The sequence below is a fragment of the Mustela nivalis genome, assembly GCF_964662115.1.
Source record: "Mustela nivalis genome assembly, chromosome: 3".
NCBI classification, from domain to species: domain Eukaryota; kingdom Metazoa; phylum Chordata; class Mammalia; order Carnivora; family Mustelidae; genus Mustela; species Mustela nivalis.
Genome location: NC_139022.1, coordinates 105,231,867 through 105,249,663, shown reverse-complemented (window position 1 = coordinate 105,249,663; position 17,797 = coordinate 105,231,867). Strand labels below are relative to the sequence as shown.

At 39.6% G+C, this 17,797-nt stretch overlaps 1 protein-coding gene across 3 annotated transcripts in view; it reads left to right on the top strand.

Annotated features, from left to right (window-relative positions):
- The window catches only part of CTNNA1 (catenin alpha 1), a 316,889-nt gene that overhangs the window by 184,322 nt on the left and 114,770 nt on the right, over positions 1 to 17,797 (top strand). For all 3 annotated transcript variants that reach the window (XM_082725499.1, XM_082725500.1, XM_082725501.1), the window contains exons 4-6: positions 7,410 to 7,576; positions 8,301 to 8,420; positions 16,505 to 16,774. In XM_082725499.1, the coding sequence (XP_082581625.1) occupies positions 7,410 to 7,576; positions 8,301 to 8,420; positions 16,505 to 16,774 (557 nt within the window). The remainder of the gene's footprint in view (positions 1 to 7,409; positions 7,577 to 8,300; positions 8,421 to 16,504; positions 16,775 to 17,797) is intronic.

The window sequence follows — 17,797 nt, the reverse complement described above, 5'->3', positions numbered from 1 at the left end:
GTGTCCCTGGCTTTCCAGGATCATTTTAGTGTGCATCTGTCCCAGGTCCTTTGAGTTGGTGTTCCCTCTGCTTGGAGTGATTTTGTAAGATAGATTGTCCTGTTCTTCATTTTTTAAGACACTCCTCAAGTGGTGCCTTTTCAGTGAGGCTTGCCTTGATCCCCCTATTTTAAATGATACATTATATCCCCACTCTCCTTGTCCTTTCTGTCACTGCGGCGCCCTCTCACAAGTACTTCTGGTTTACCAGCTATGTAACTGACATGATTATGTTTCTCATCTCCCCCCCCCCCCCCCCCCCCGTTAGAATATAAGCTCTCTGGAGGCAGGGATTTTTGTCTGGTTAGTTAATTAATCTATTATTTTTAAAGAGTTTTTTTTTTTTATTTTAAAGAGAAAGATAGCATCCACACATAGGGGGTAGGAGCAGAGGGAGAGGGACAAGCAGACTCGCACTGAGTGAAGAGCTCTATGTGGGGCTCGATAAGGGCTCAACACCACAACCCTGTGATCACGACCTGAGCCGAAATCCAGAGTTGGACGCTCGACTGACTGAGCCACCCAGACACCCCTGGTTAGTTAATTTCTCTCCTAAGTGGTTAGAATGGTGCCCAGCTCCTAGAAGGTGTTCAGTAAACACTTGTTACAAGAAGGCATTAATTAATGCTCTTAAAGCTGGTTGTTGAACGGATGGATGCTCACGAAACACAAGGAATCCCATTTCTCTGTCTTACCTAGTTTTAATTAATAATAATAATAATTTCTGCCAACCCTGTATTGTTTCCTAGTGCAAGGTAATGAATGATACATTTTAGATATCTTACGTGATTTGTCCCTCACAGCAAAATATTGTCTATACTTTGGAGAAGAGAAAACAGTGAGTGGAGTCCAGTCACATAGCTGATAGGTGGGAAAACCAAAACTTAGGCTTATCTCCAACACTGAGGCCTGTGCTCTTTCAGGTCACTGCATTTGATACTCTTTATCTCTTTATTTATTGAGCCATAATTCACTTTCCATAATACTAACTCTTTTAAAGTGTACAGTTGAGTGGTTTTTAGTATATTTACAAGCTTGTGCAGCCATCACCTCTATGTAGTTCCAGAACATTTTCATTACTCCAGAGAGAACCCCCAAACCTATTAGCAGTTCGTCCTCTTTCTTTCTGCCCCATCCGCTGGCAACCACTAGCCTGGCTTTTGTCTCTGGATTTACTTATTATGGACATTACACCTAAATGGAATAATGCAATTTGTGGCCTTTTGGGACTGACTTCTTTCACATGTCATATGCTTAGAAGATTCATTCATGTAGCGTATACTAATACTTTGTTCCTTTTTATGCTTACCTGTCTCATTGCACGGATATACCAATATACCACAGTTTCTCTTTCTTTCCTTCTTTCTTTCTTAGATTTTTTATTTGTTGAGAGAGTGAATGGCAGGCAGAGGGAGAAGGAGAAGCAGACTCCCCACTAAGCAGGGATCCTGATGTGGGGCTCTATCCCAGTGACCCTGGACTGAGATGAAGGCAGCTGCTTTAACTGACTGAGGCACCTTGGCACCTCATAACACAGTTACTTAACTATTCATTAGTGGATGGATGGATGTTTTGGTTGTTCTCACATTTCAGCTATTATGAGGAGTGCTTTTGTGTGAGCGTTTAGTGTAAGTTTTTGTGTAGACATTTATTTGTTTTCAATTGTTAAAGGAATATACCTTCAAGTGGAATTAAATTGTTAAAGGAATATACCTTCAAGTGGAATTATTAGATCATACTGTAAGTCTATATTTAACCTTTTGAGGGACTGCTAGACTGTGTTTCAAAGTAACTGTATCATTTTATATTCCCACCAACTTTCTACACCAGCATTTATTATCTGTCTTTTTAATTTTAGGCGTTCTAGTAGATAATGTTTTGTTATGCCTTGCCTTTATGGCTAATGAGGCTGAACACAGAATGTCTGTGTAATGCCTTTCTTTGCCTATTTTAAATTAGATTTTCTTTTTATTTAGTCATTAGAGTTTTTTTTTTTTTTTAAAGATTTTATTTATTTATTTGACAGAGGGAGATCACAAGTAGGCAGAGAGGCAGGCAGAGAGAGAGAGGAGGAAGCAGGCTCCCTGCTGAGCAGAGAGCCCGATGCGGGACTCGATCCCAGGACCCTGAGATCATGACCTGAGCCGAAGGCAGCGGCTTAACCCACTGAGCCACCCAGGCGCCCTAGAGTTCTTTTTATATTGTGTCTACCAGATCCTTATTACATAGTGGTTTTTAGAAATTTTCTCCTGTTCTTTTGGTCTTTTCACTTTCTTGATAGTGTCCTTCGAAGCACAAAACTTCCAAATTTTGATGATGCTGTTTTATCTTTCTTTTGTTAATTGTCCTTTTGGTGTCATGGCTTAGAAACAATTGTCTAATCATAGGCCATATAGACTTACGTTAATGTTTTCTTCTGAGTGTTAATAATTTTACCTCTTAAATTTAGGTTTCGATCTGTTCTGAAAATAGATGGTGTGAGGTAGAGTCCAAGTTCATTCTTTTGCATTTGAGTATCCATTGTTTCAGAACTGTTTGTTTGCAACAACAGTTTTTCCCCCATTGAATGTTCTTGGCAGCTTGTTGGAAATTAATTGACTGTATTTTTGGTTTCTAGATTCTGTTCCGTTGATCTGTATGTATGCATTTGATTTTTTTTTTTTTTTTTTTTTTTTTTTTTTTGGGTCTTGTCACCATGGTTCTCTTAGTTTCTTTTGTCCAATAGTCTTTGTCCCCTACTCCTAATTCCACAGTCTCTGGGGACACTTTTTTTTTTTTTTTTTTAAATCTTCATATGGTTGCTTTTGCCCTTTCCTCCATCTTACTACAATCCTAGCTTGAAACCTTTAAGTCACCTTTCATGCTTTCTTTTTCTTCACTTTTTTTTTTTTTTTTTTTTAAGATTTTATTTATTGGGGCTCCTGGGTGGCTCAGTGCATTGAGCCGCTGCCTTCGGCTCAGGTCATGATCTCAGGGTCCTGGGATCGAGACCCACATTGGGCTCTCTGCTCAGCGGGGAGCCTGCTTCCCTCTCTCTCTCTCTCTCTGGCTGCCTCTCCGTCTACTTGTGATTTCTGTCTGTCAAATAAATAAATAAAATCTTAAAAAAAAGATTTTATTTATTTATTTGACAGAGAGAGTGATCACAAGTAGGCAGAGAGGCAGACAGAGAGGAGGAGGAGGCAGGCTCCCCGCTGAGCAGAGAGCCTGATGTGGGGCTCGATCCCAGGACCCCGAGATCATGACCTGAGCCGAAGGCAGAGGCTTTAACCCACGGAGCCACCCAGGCGCCCCCTTTTTCCTCACTCTTTATAATCAGAGGTGGTTGTATCATTTGACCCCTCTTTTTATAATCTATTTCTGTTCTTTCCTGAGCTCTCACTGTGCCTTTCAGACTCATCTATGTGGTCAGATTTATTTTATTTTATTTTATTTATTAAAGATGTTATTTATCAGAGAGAGGTAGAGAGAGATCATGAGCAGGGGGGGAGGGGTAGAGGTAGAAGCATACTCCCCACTGAGCAAGGAGCCCAATGTGGGACTCCATCCCAGGACCCTGGGATCATGACCTGAGCTGAAGGCAGACATTTAATTGACTGAGCCACTCAAGCTCCTGTTCAGATTTATTTTATGTGCTTTTGTTGGGTCAATCCTGTGTGTGTATGACTTTCACTTCCTTCTTTCACTCAGGAATTTTTTGTACTCTGTCCATGGCTTTTCCGTGACCATCTTCTGTTCTTTCTATACAGGTCCATCACTACCTACTTAGACTGGAGCACTGTGCCTCCAAATATGCCTTCTTTTTTATTTTTATTTTTTTAATTTTTTATAAACATATATTTTTATCCCCAGGGGTACAGGTCTGTGAATCGCCAGGTTTGCACACTTCACAGCACTCGCCAAAGCACATACCCTCCCCAGTGTCCATAACCCCACCCCCCTTCTCCTATCCTCCTCCCCCCAGCAACCCTCAGTTTGTTTTGTGAGATTAAGGGTCACTTTTGGTTTGTCTCCCTCCCAATCCCATCTTGTTTCATTTATTCTTCTCCTATCCACCTAAGCCCCCATGTTGCATCACCACTTCCTCATATCAGGGAGATCATATGATAGTTGTCTTTTTCCGCTTGACTTATTTCGCTAAGCATGATACGCTCTAGGTCCATCCATCCATGTTGTCGCAAATGGCAAGATTTCATTTCTTTTGATGGCTGCAATAGTATTCCATTGTGTATATATACCACATCTTCTTTATCCATTCATCTCTCTTTTTTTTTTTAAGATTTTATTTATTTATTTGACAGAGATCACAAGCAGGCAGAGAGAGAGGAGGAAGCAGGCTCCCTGCTGAGAAGAGAGCCCCATGTGGGACTCGATCCCAGGACCCTGAGATCATGACCTGAGCCGAAGGCAGCGGCTTAACCCACTGAGCCACCCAGGCGCCCCTATCCATTCATCTCTTGATGGACATCTAGGTTCTTTCCATAGTTTGTCTATTGTGGACATTGCTGCTCTAAACATTCGGGTGCATGTGTCCCTTCGGATCACTACGTTTGTTTCTTTAGGTAAAAATACCCAGTAGTGCAATTACTGGGTCATAGGGCAGTTCTATTTTCAACATTTTGAGGAACCTCTATGCTGTTTTCCAGAGTGGTTGCACCAGCTTGCATTCCCACCAACAGTGTAGGAGGGTTCCCCTTTCTCCACATCCTCGCCAGCATCTGTCATTTCCTGACTTGTTGATTTTAGCCTCCAAATATGCTTTCTTACTGTGTATCTCAACTTGATAAGTGGTTCTAACAGCATAACATTGGCATTACAAAACCTTGCTCTCCCATTTACTGTCAGGTAACTGTGATTAAGTTGGTTAACTTTCTAAGCTTTAGTTACCTCATTTGTAAGGAAGGGCCAGTACAACCTGCTTCCTAGGTGACTCATAGGATTAAATACATAGAGTGCCATAGAGTGGACATTTAATAAATTTTGGATGCTATTATGTTGCTGTTCCTTTTACTTGAGATGCTAACTCCCTTAATTTTTTTTAAATATTATTTATTTATTTGACACAGAGAGAGATCAAAAGTAGGCAGAGAGGCAGGCAGCTCTAGAGAGAGGGGGCAGCTGGCCCCCTGCTGAGCAAAGAGCCTGATGCTGGGCTCCATCCCAGGACCCTGAGATCTCGACTTGAGCCGAAGGCAGAGGCTTAACTCACTGAGCCACCCAGGTGCCCCAACTCCCTTAATTCTAATGCCAAAAATTCTTCCTGTCCTTTCAGAGTAGAGTCACTTTCAGAGTACCATATTTCCCATAAAACTGTTGCTGGCATTTCACTTCTTCAGACCGTTTGTTAGTGCTTTCTGCTTTGAAACTCTGTGTACTTTTGTCTTTCGTACAGCTCTTGTGTTAAAATGCCACATAATTTCTGTGTGATCACATTCTTCTTTTTCTGAATTATAAACCACTTGAAAACAGATAATCTTGTTCTTTGTATCCCCAGCAGTGGATTGGTTTTTGTCTGTACTAAGCTCTCAATACATAGGTGAAATTCTTTTTCTTGGTTAAGGCCAATATCTCTTATTTAATATTAATATTTAATGTACATATTTTTTTCTGCAAGGCTTTTGAGACAAATTCTTCATGAGTAAATAGTTTTTCCTATCCCATAGCCCCTTGTCCACAAGGCTGTTATAATTCTGATTGCATTGTAATACTCCCTGATTTGTGAGCCCTTTGAGTCCAGGCCCTTTGTCTTAATCAGCCTTTAATTGTTTGCTTGTCTGCCCCCCCCCCCCAGACTTCCATGAGAAGGTGGGCTGTTTCCTGTGTGCTCTATCATTTACACCTAGTTCAGACTTTGATATATAGTGGGTACGCAAATATTTGTTGAGTAAATAGATGAAAGAATGAGCTCATTTTAGTATCCTACAATAACGTTTTTTTAAATTTATTTATTTTAAAAATTCATTATTTTTAAAAGATATTTTTAAATTTATTTATTCGACAGAGAGAGGGGTCACAAGCAGAGAGGCAGGCAAAGAGAGAAGGGGAAGCAGGCTCCCTGCTGAGTAGAGTCTGATACAGGCCGATCCCAGGACCCTTAGATCATGACCTGAGTTGAAGGCAGAGGCTTAACCCACTGAGCCACCCAGGCGCCCCTGTATTGTATATGTTGTTAGTGTAGTTTTTAAAATTATGGATATAGGGCATCTGGGTGGGTCAGTGGGTTAAGCCTCTGCCTTCAGCTCAGGTCATGATCCCAGGGTCCTGGGATTGAACCCCATATTGGGCTCTCTGCTCAGCAGGGAGCCTGCTTCATCTTCTCTCTCTCTGCCTGCTTCTCTGCCTACTTGTGATTTCTGTCAAATAAATAAATAAAATCTTAAAAAAAATTATGGATATAATACCTCCTCATTATAGAAAATGTTTTTATAAGTGCAGAATAATGTAAAGAGTCAGATTATAACCTAGTGTAACTGTTACTTGCCTTTGGATTCCAGTCTTTTATCTCCCTGTTTTTAAAAACACGTTATATACATGTTTTGTTTTCTTTATGCTTATCGTTTCATCATAAATGTTAACATTTTTTCATATATATGTTAATATTTATATAGTAGTCAATTGTAGGATATAACATAATTTACTTAACTAGGTGCATATTGTGCATTTGAGCTGTTGTCATTGTTTTACTCTGAGGAAAACGAATGAGTCATTGACTCAGCTTTGTCTTCATATGCCAGTAAGTCTCTCTTGAGGTTGTTAATGTAGTGTAGAGGTCTTCCATAACAGTTGCTGTGTTTCTGTATCATTCTGTGGATATGAGGGTAGATCACATTAGATCCATTTTTTTCCCCCACTGAAATCCCTCCCACACCTTAGGGTACATGTAATGCTCCTTTGAGGAAAGGAGTGTGTGGGTTTTTTTTTTTTTTTTTTTTTTTTTTTTTAATATTTTATTTGAGAGAGTACAAGTGGGGAGGAACAGAAGGAGAGAGAGCAGGAGAAGCAAACTCCCTGTTGAGCGGGGATCCCCAAGTGGGGCCTGATCTTGGGACCCTGAGATCATGACCTGAGCCGAAGGCAGAGACTTAACCAACTGAACCACCCAGGTGCCCCCCCTGAAAAGGAGTGTTTTTCAGGCTTTTTATGTATAGCACCAAAATCACTTTCCAGATACTATGTTTTCACCAGCAGTACATGAGGGTGCTTTTTAAAGTGATTGCTGTAAAACAAACAAAAGCAAACAAAACAATAAAAATGAGAGCCCTTAAATTCTGTGCATGAACTATACAAGGTGTGAGTTATTATTTTCTTTAAACGTAGACCAGTTATTTGGTTCATTCCTGATGGGTTTGTTTTTTCATGCTGTAAAACAGGTGATTTGATGAAGACTGCTGCAGGAGAGTTTGCAGATGATCCCTGCTCTTCTGTGAAGCGTGGCAACATGGTTCGGGCAGCTCGAGCTTTGCTCTCTGCTGTTACCCGGCTGCTTATTTTGGCTGACATGGCAGATGTCTACAAATTACTTGTTCAGCTGAAAGTTGTAAGTACAGGCCTGTGTCTGTAATTTGTTCTTTCCATCACAGTGAGGCTCTGATGCCCATAGTTAATTCAGCATTCCTTAGTTTGTTTTGGTTTTGAACTTGTTTTACCTAAGTGGAGCAGGAATGTTTTCTTTTAGTTTCCATTTTCAGCTCTTCTCGAAGTGTACCTCAGACTGGCTGTGCTATGAGCCTGTGTAGTCTTGATTTTTAGTGAAGAACTTGTAGCAAAAGTACTGTTTTGACTCCTTCCCTCTGCAGTAGTGATTAAGCATTTCCTTTTACTGGAGTTCCAGAGTTGAGAAACCAAGATGTGTTAAATTCTATCATTTTAGATAACAGTCAGTATAATCATCCCATGTAGTAGTTGCTCATACATTTGAGGGCCATGTAAACTGAAGAGAAAGTTTAGAGTGCTATCCGAGTAGCAGTTAAAAGGAATAAAATAGTATAGATCTTTTTTTTTTTAAGATTTTATTTATTTATTCGACAGAGAGAGACACAGAGAGAGAGGGAACACAATCAAGGGGAGAGGGAGAGGGAGAAGCAGGCTTCCCACCAAGCAGGGAGCCCAATGAGAGCCTTGATCCCAGGACCTTGAGATCATGACCTAAGCCGAAGGCAGAGCTTAACGACTGAGCCACCTAGGTGCCCAGTATAGATCTTTTTTACATATAGATTTGTTTTGTTTAGAATTTTTCTTATTTAGAGTTATGTTTTATATAGGTAGAAGAAGGTATCTTGAAACTGAGGAATGCTGGCACTGAACAAGATTTAGGAATACAGTATAAAGCCCTAAAACCTGAAGTGGATAAACTGAACATTATGGCAGCCAAAAGACAACAGGTACAGTCATGATTTGGGTGTATATTAAAATTGTTTATATTATGATCTAGTGGGAAAAATCAATTTTACTTATATTTTCTGAAGGTACCGATACCTCTCTCTGCCAGTATAGTTCTATTAAAACCTTTAACTTATGAAGTAAGTATCCTTTTAGTATTGTATTGTTAATAAACCTGTAATTAAGTTGCTTTCATGTTATGTTTCCATTTTAATTCTCATGAAAATCTTACTTTAAATAGCTTAGCAGTTTGCAGTTGTGTCTGGAGCGGTAATAAGGTCTTTGTTATGTGCCTTCAAGGATTAACTTGATTTGGTGGTAGAGTTAATTTCAGATTTTTTTTTTTTTTTAAGATTTTTATTTATTTATTTGACCGACAGAGATCACAAGTAGGCAGAGAGGCAGGCAGAGAGAGAGGAGGAAGCAGGCTCCCTTCTGAGGAGAGAGCCCGATGCCATGCAGGGCTCGATCCCAGGACCCTGGGATCATGACCTGAGCTGAAGGCTGAGGCTTTAACTCACTGAGCCACTCAGGCGCCCCTCATTTCAGATTTTTAAAAAACCTTAAGCCCGTTGAAAATTAGCGGAATTACTTGATTATGAGAAACTAACCCCATTCTCTCCCCATATTTGGCCACTTTTTAAGTATTTCTTATCATCGTTAGTAGTTTCCATTGTGTTATGAATTTGTGTTGTGTGGCATGTGGATCATTGTTCTCATTTTTCCAGGCTTTGCTAGCCCTTCGGAATTTGGGGACTTAGAGTGCTTTGAATGTGGTTTGTGCTGTAAGGGAGACACACGTGTCACCATCCAGTTTCTTAAAACTTTGTAGTTCTGATCAAGCTTGTGCTGTTTCAAAAGCCCTGAAAAGATCAGTTCTTTTCTTGTTTGCGATACCTGTTAGGATATTTCATGCTACATTTCACAGAAAACCCAGCTCCAAAACTGCTTGAACGCTGGGGGATTTATTTTCTCACCAATTAGAAGTCCCAAATTAGATGTGATTTTTGAGGTGATTAAGGTTATAGATTATATGTCCTTAAGGATCCAGGGTTTTGATCTTTTCCAGCATTGCTGTGTTTTGTGTCCCCGGCACTGGACGGCTACAGAAGCTCTAGGCATGCTATTTGTACACATCACTATGTCCAGCAAGAAGAACAAAACTGTTTTCTTCCATATGTCTTTTTTTTTTTTAATAAGCAAATGATCTAGAAGCCCCTAACAGATTTGCCCTAAATCTGAATTGTGTGACATATCCATTCTTCATTAATCATTAGTGAGAGTAAAGTAGTTATATGTCATGAAGAGTCATGAAGACCTCCCTTTTACTGAGATTAGGGGAGGTATCCTTCTTGAGGACAGGACACTCAACAAGAGTTCTGATAGGCATGGGGAAAATGGAGTCAGTACTGTAAATGTCCCATATAGGCTATCCTCAGCTTTGGAGTCTTCTTAGTACCTTTCATTTGGTTATATTATACCAGTGTAAAACTTTACCCCACTGATTGAGAAGATATAAATAATGTACGTAAGGTATTTAATAAGGTTATTAAGCATATTTCAAGCTTAAGTTGTAATCAGACTGGATCTGTGCATATGAGATCCTGGTTTTACATATCCGTTATTTAATATTATGCATGATACTACACCTAGATTTGATGTGTTGTCGAAGTTATTTAGTTTCTGTGGGCTCATTATGTTTTTATCACTTATCCCCATGTTGGCCTTTGTCTCCATCACATAAATCACAAGTAAGTTTTTTCTTTTTGCTGGGCCTGATCGGTTCTGAGTATTTGATCAGGAGTATAATTCTGTAAATATGACATGCTTGCCCAATTAGGTTCATAGTTTATTTTGCATAATGTTTATGATTTAAATTCTCATTTGAATATGTGAAATAAATGTTAGTTATATTTAAAAAATAAAGTTTGGTGAACAAACTGTCTTAAAACTTAGTCTAATCTTTGTTTATGAAGACTTATATTTGAGGAAAGTAAGAATGTTTAGACTGACACCATATTGGCTATCTTTGCAAAGTAGTAGAGTAAGTAAATTGATGATATTCTTGAGATAGAACATAATGATAGACCAGACTTTTGTATCCTATGGAAAAAACTTACTCAAAAGTAATGGTACTTGTAAGATTGGTGAATCACAGACCTAGACCCCTGAAGGGGTCTTTTTTCTTTTCTTTTTTTTTTTTTAAAGTAATGGTGCCTGACTTTTTAATTCTGTGCGCCGTGAATACATGAAGACTTCCTTGAACATAAATCCCCAATGTACTAAAACACAAAATGAAACAAAATCCAGTAAATTTTAAATATTTCTGAAATAAGTTGTCATTAAAATCTTGAAGTTACTACTTACTGGATGGTCTTATATTTGCCCCTCCATATCTCATTTCACCCTAACTCATCTTGTTCTCTGCCCCAGGAACCCAACCTGTTTGGACTGCATCGGGCTTCTCTGCCCTCTAGGTCCTGTTTGGGTTTGGCCAGTGGAAACATCAGCAGAAGATCAGAGGGGATAGAAGGGTGAGGCTGGGGATTTATTCCCCTGGCTCCCCATCCTGCTTAATGATTATGGTGGCTAAAAGTCAGAGCCCCTTTCAGGTGGTATTCTCCATACACCTTGCTGCCTGGTTTCTGGTAACTGCTGCCTCTCTGTCTCATCAGGCCTAAGTGCTGTATCAGCCTTGTGGTTTCCATGTACTTTCTCTGTACTTTTTATGTTTTTATTTTTTTAAAGATTTTATTTATGTATTTTGAGAGACAGCAAGAGGGGACATTGGCAGGGGAAGTGGGAAAGGGAGCAGGGAGCCTGCTGATCAAGGAGCCCGACAAGGGTCTTGGTCTCAGGATCCTGGGATCATGACCTGATCTGAAGGCAGACGCTTAACCAACTGAGCCACCCAGGTACCCCTCTTCATATCTTTTTAGCATAGTCCTTGATGTTTGATTTACTCTTTTTTGTTTTTTGCTGGTGTCTTTTTTTTTTTTTTTTTCAAGATTTTATTTGCCAGAGAGAGAGAGTACACACAAGCAGGCAGAGAGGCAGGCAGAGGAAGTGAGAGAAGCAGGCTCCCCACCGAGCAAGGAGCCCGATGCGGTACTCAATCCCAAGACCCCAGGACCATGACCTGAGACGAAGGCAGCCGCTTAACCATCTGAGCCACCCAGGCATCCCTCTGCTGGTGTCTTAATTGATGCATGTTTCCATTTTAAAGTTTATCTTGGGTTTGTAGCATGTCCTGGTCATTTATAGTGTTCCTTGGGACTAATTCTTAAACCTTTAGCCCTTACCTTCTGCAGTAGAATCCACTGAATAGGCTGGCTGTGGGCTCCTTTCTGACTCCTGATCATAAAATAGTCTTTTGTAGGACATGGGTCTAGGTGTGTATTCCTATAAACTAGTGATTTCCTTGGGAATTAAACAGCTATTTGATCCTAAGTTCCCAGCCTGGTGGAAACTTCATTCTCCCTTTTAGAATTGCCCACTGGTCTCCTTCGGTAACTGGCAACCTTTTTTCACAGTGTGTGTTTTTTGGCAGAATTCCTATACTGCTGTATCCTTAGCCCCCCTTGACTGTTTTCACCTTTAACTTTTTCTTCTTTTCTGAGGCATGGCAGTATTAATTTACCTTCTCGTTCAGGCTCTTAATCTTTGCAGATAGCCCCTAGTCCAGAAAAGGGGTATTTCCTCAAGAACAGTATTTGGGTGTGATGTATATACTGGCTTCATTAGCCTCCCTTGTATCATTTAATCAGCAACCACCCGTTGAGGAAATGCTAAGCCTCATAAGGTCTGCAGGCTCTTTGGAATTTATCTGTTTCTCCTTAAGGTTTTTCTGATGCATGGTATGGTGGTGGGGTGGTGAGGATGTTGCTGAAAATAATAATGATTAACTCTAAAAAGGTGTTTTGTATGTGCTAAACACTGTTATAAACCTTTTGTGAATACAAACTCATTTAATCTTTACAAAACAATACAAGGTAGATCTATAATTGATCAGATACTCATTTTTGTAGATGAAAGAACTGTAGTAGTACAGGAAGATTAAATAATTTGGCAAGGTCATTCATCTAATTAGGTGGAGCCAGGTTTTAAACCCAGGCCCCAGGGGCAGGGATTTTGTCTGTTTAAATTGCTGTTATAATCCCTAGTGCCTAGAACATTGTCTGGTTGTGGTAGTGTTCCTTAAATATTTAATGAACAAGTGAATAGCCATTTGGCTATACTGTAGATCCACCCTGGAATGGGGTTCTAAGTTTGGTCCTAATCAGTTATTTTCTTGGGCTGGAGTATAATTTGCTCACTAGGAGTGTTGGGTTTCCATGAGGCTATAGACTCTTTGAGTGTAAGGGTAAAATTGATGGCAGAGGTAAGGATGGGCCGGCATTGACCCTACTTCTTGTAAGGAGGACTGCCTGTGCCTCCTGTGGTCAACACTGTTTCCTCAGTCTGCTTCAGATGGAACACTATGATGTTTATATTAGTCCACCCACCAGGTACATAGAGCTTGTTGAGATATTTCCCAAAAACCTAATGAACTCTGAGTTTCATGATTTCTTTCTCTCTCTCTCTCTTTCTCTTTCTATTTATTTATTTAAAAAGATTTTTATTTATTTTTCAGAGAGAGTGCACACAAGTAGGGGGAGCAGCATGCAGAGGTAGAAGCAGACTGTCTCCTGAGCAGGGATCTTGATATGGGGTTTAATCCCAGGATCCTGGGGTCATGACGTGAGCTGAAGGCAGATGCTTAACCCACTGAGCCACACAGGCAGGCATCCCTTATGATTTCTTTTTCTGAAAACCTGAACAGACACAGTGGTAATGGATAGTAAAGTGTAAATAATCAGGACTGGCTGGATTTGCTTATGGCCCCCCCGCCCCCTTTGTAAGATGTATGTTTGTTTGAGAGAGAGAGGGCATGCACAGGAAGGGCAGAGTGAGAGGGAGAGAGAATCTCAAGCAGACTCTCTACTGAGCATGGGGCCTCACTCAGGGCTTGATCTTACAACCCTGAGATCATGACCTGAGCTGAAACGAAGAGCCAGTTGCTCTACTGACTGCCACCCAGGCTCCCCTGGCTGGACCTTTTGTTTAAGTATTTTTGTTTGAATTTAAGAGAAGATATTTGATCACATGGCTATAATTTTATATTGTTAAGAGGGAAATGAGAGGAAACTTTTTTTACTCGACCTTCTAGTTTTGGGTTAGAGAGAGTGCTATAGATTACTTATAAGTTAGCTTTTATTTCTTGATCACTGCGTGGCATGATTAGTTCAGATTACGTTGAAAGTAATCATTTCTTTTTCGTGTTTTCTCTTTGTTCCTGAGTCTGCTTAACATACAATTGGATTGTTACAGTTTGGGGGTCTTGAAGGCTAAGGTGGATTAAGGGACTCTAGCTTCATAAGTAATCTACTAATTTCCTCAATAGCTCATTTTTTCAACAATCCAGATTACTTATCACTACTACATATTTGGAAGATAATACTTAGTGATTATTATTCTTCTGGTAGTAGATCAAGTGCTGCCTTGTGATGGTGCCCATTTTTCCTATCTTTATTTAATAAAATCTGGTTTCTTTGTTATGGCAAACTATTCTCAAGAGAAAAAGCAGAATAGTTTAGCAGTTAGGACAAATGATATTTAGTTGTTATTTTCATCATAAGTTGAAATATATGCCCCATATTTGGTAAATAGGAGTCTGTCAGACATAAATTTTGGTGAGGGCAGAATGTGTAGAAAATGCCACACACAACGCGTGCACCAGCTGCTTAAGCATAATGGTTAGACTTTTCCCCTTGTTACAGCTTGAGTCTTGAGATGATCGTCAATTCTCTAAATCTGTGAGGTTTTGTTTCTAGTTTAGTTTTTAGAAAGGTAAAATTTCTCATACCAAGCAAGGCAGTGACTTAAGGAAAGTCAAGTGTTCAATAGTAATTGTGGCACCTATTAGCTTTAGGTGACCAGAAATTTCTTTGGTAACCTTTTAAGAGACTATACTGATTTAGGTTATAGATACTTAAGGAAGAATTCTAAAGCTGTTTGCAAAGCGTCTTATAAAACAGAGGACAATATATGTACTTAGAGGCAAATGCCTCCCTAGAAGATTTGAAGTCCCTGAGGTGGTGGTGGAGAGCAAGACATTTAGAAAATGCCACACAGAACATGCGTACCATCTGTTTAAACATAATGGTTAGCCTTAGCCCTCTGTCATAGCTTGAGTCTAGAAATGATCGCTGATTCTCTAAATCCTTAGGGTCCTGTTTCTGAATATTTAGCCTAATGTACTGTGCTATGGGGCATTTGAAGTGCTGTGAGCTATTGCAAATTCAGATTCCAAATGAGAAAAGGATTCTAGGAGGAAAAGTAAGCTGTCATATTATACAAGGTTTGAATGAAGATGCAAACCTAAAATACATAGTTAGATGAAGTATCAGAAAAAAGAAGCCAGTTAGGTGTCTCTAATGCTTAATTAGGAACTCCTCTAAAAAGATGAACTGTTATTAAATGGCTTCAAATTGAGTTATTGACTTTGGCCTTTCTTAGTTAATTTTCTCTTACTGTTTACACATGCAATACTCTTTTTTTAAGACTTTTAAGTTTGTATTGTAGGATTTAGTTGGCACAATTAACGTTGATGTTCCAAATTCACACATAAAATAGAGTAGATCTGATGGTCAGAGTTACCACTTCTATTTTTCTTTTGTGGGGTAATCCACATTTACTAAAGACTTAAGTGCCCCCCCCCCACCCATTGTTGTTTCTTGCGGTAACAGTGGGATACCTGAAATATCCTCTTCCCATCTTGCTTATTTGTCACTTACTTGATATCACTTACTTGACACTTGGTGCATCCATTCAGCCTACCAAGTAGATGTCAGTATTGGAAATCATGCCAGGAACCTCAATTTTTTTAAACTATGGAATATAATTATGGGGAAATTGAGAAAGAAAGAAAATTATGAGGAAATTGAGAAAGGATCGTTTCACTTAAGACCACAAGTACATAGAGTATTACAATGAAATGAAAACCTTTTGAATAAAACTCATGGAGCACCTGAGCCTTTGCTTTGTGTATTAATGACCTACGTCCCAAGGCCATCTTTGAGACAGGGGAATGGAGGGAAGGGAGTGCAGAGTTGTGTACTTGAAAGAGTAGCCTCATACATCCTTGTAAGTTGTAGTTCATGTACACCTGTGGTATCCCTTCCCAATTTTGCAGAACTCTTATAGTGAATTTTTATAACTTAATAAAAAAGAAATACTCAAACGAAATCTTAACTTTGTTTAAATGTGTCTGAATGGTTTTTCTAATTCGGTTGAAATAGGTACATACATTTTTATATAGTTGTAATGAAGATGGTAGTCAGTTTTATGTTTTGCTTTTTAGTTAGTGCTCTGTTAGGTGCTTTACATGCATTATCCCATTTGATCCTCAGGACAATGGAAGAAGTGTATTGCTCCTATTTTATAGCAGGTTAAAATGAGTATGATGATTTTAAAGAGATTTCTATTTTTATTTTTTATTTTTAAGAGATTTTTATTTTTTTTTTAAAGATTTTATTTATTTATTTGACAGAGAAATCACAAGTAGTCGGAGAGGCAGGCAGAGAGAGAGAGGGAAGCAGGCTCCCCGCTGAGCAGAGAGCCCGATGCGGGACTTGATCCCAGGACCCTGAGATCATGACCTGAGCCGAAGGCAGCGGCTTAACCCACTGAGCCACCCAGGCGCCCCAAGAGGTTTTTATTTTTAAGTGATCTCTATATCCAGCATGGGGCTTGAACTTAAAACCCAGAGATCAAAAGTCACGTGCTCTACGCTGAGCCAGCTGGATGCCTTTAGTGTGGGAATTTTAAGTAAGATCACAATAGGAAAAAATAGAGCTGGAGATTCAAGCCCAGGTCTGGGTGATTTTGAAATGTTTGAATTCTTATAATCCATGCTACCTCCTTTGTTATGAAACCAGACATTCATGAAACTGTTGTGTAGAATTTCTCACTTTTCAGAATTTACTGACAAATTTTTTTATGACTAGAACTCACATAAAGACTGTTGCAATTTCTTGTTTTACAGGAACTGAAAGATGTGGGCCATCGTGATCAGATGGCTGCAGCCAGAGGAATCCTGCAGAAAAATGTTCCAATCCTCTATACTGCATCCCAGGCATGCCTACAGCACCCGGATGTTGCAGCCTATAAGGCTAACAGAGACCTGATCTATAAGCAGCTGCAGCAGGCGGTCACAGGCATTTCCAATGCAGCCCAAGCCACTGCATCAGATGATGCTTCCCAGCACCAGGGTGGGGGAGGAGGAGAACTGGCATACGCACTCAATAATTTTGATGTAAGTTATGCGTAGGTGGCAACTTCAGATTCTTGACCATCTGCCCAAAGTTAAGAGGTTTCTAGGGAAATGTCATCATGGTTTCTGATGAAAGTTCATTTTCTACCTAGATTTGCAATCTATGTCAAAAGAAATTTTAGAAATCATTGGTCTACTTGAACGTGACTGGGCTTACAACATTTTTTTCTTTTTCTTTCCGTTTCTCTTTTCTTTTGTTAAACTTCTGAATTCTTTTTATGAAACTTAGTTTCCTATGGAATCATTATCTGTTGAGGATATGAGTTTGGTTTATTTCACCTAAGATTTTAACCTTTCAGCAGATGTAAAGCTTTGGGAGATGGAGGCAGAGTGGGTGCAGACTTGTCCTCCAGGGGCTCACAGTCTAGTGGAAAAGACAGATATATCATAAGTGATTACGACAGAAGTGTTGTCACGTGAATCTTACTTGTCTGCCTAGGTGCACTTCTCAGTGACTAAATTGTAGTAATATATGAAATTTAATCAAGTAGAAGCAAATTTGGGCTTAAAATACTCAGTGTACTTCCATATAGTTATTTTTTTTTTTTTTAAAGATTTTATTTATTTATCAGAGAGAGGGGGAGAGAGCAAGCACAGGTAGACAGAATGGCAGGCAGAGGCAGAGGGCGAAGCAGGCTCCCCGCCGAGCAAGGAGCCCGATGTGGGACTGGATCCCAGGACGCTGGGATCATGACCTGAGCCGAAGGCAGCTGCTTAACCAACTGAGCCACCCAGGCGTCCCATATATAGTTATGTTTTATAGTTGATGCCCTGGATCTGTTCTGTGTATAGATTCTCTGTACACACTGTCCTATATATCAACTCTTTCTGGTGGTTTTTGTTTTTTGGGGTTTTTTTTTTTTTTTAAACTTCTACCCACAATACTTCATGGCTTCCAGTAGATGGCAGCAGGTTTTTTTTTTTTTTTTTTTTAAGTTTTTGTTGTTTTAATTCTAAACCCACTGTTGGGTTACATCATCATCATCATCATTTTTATTATTATTT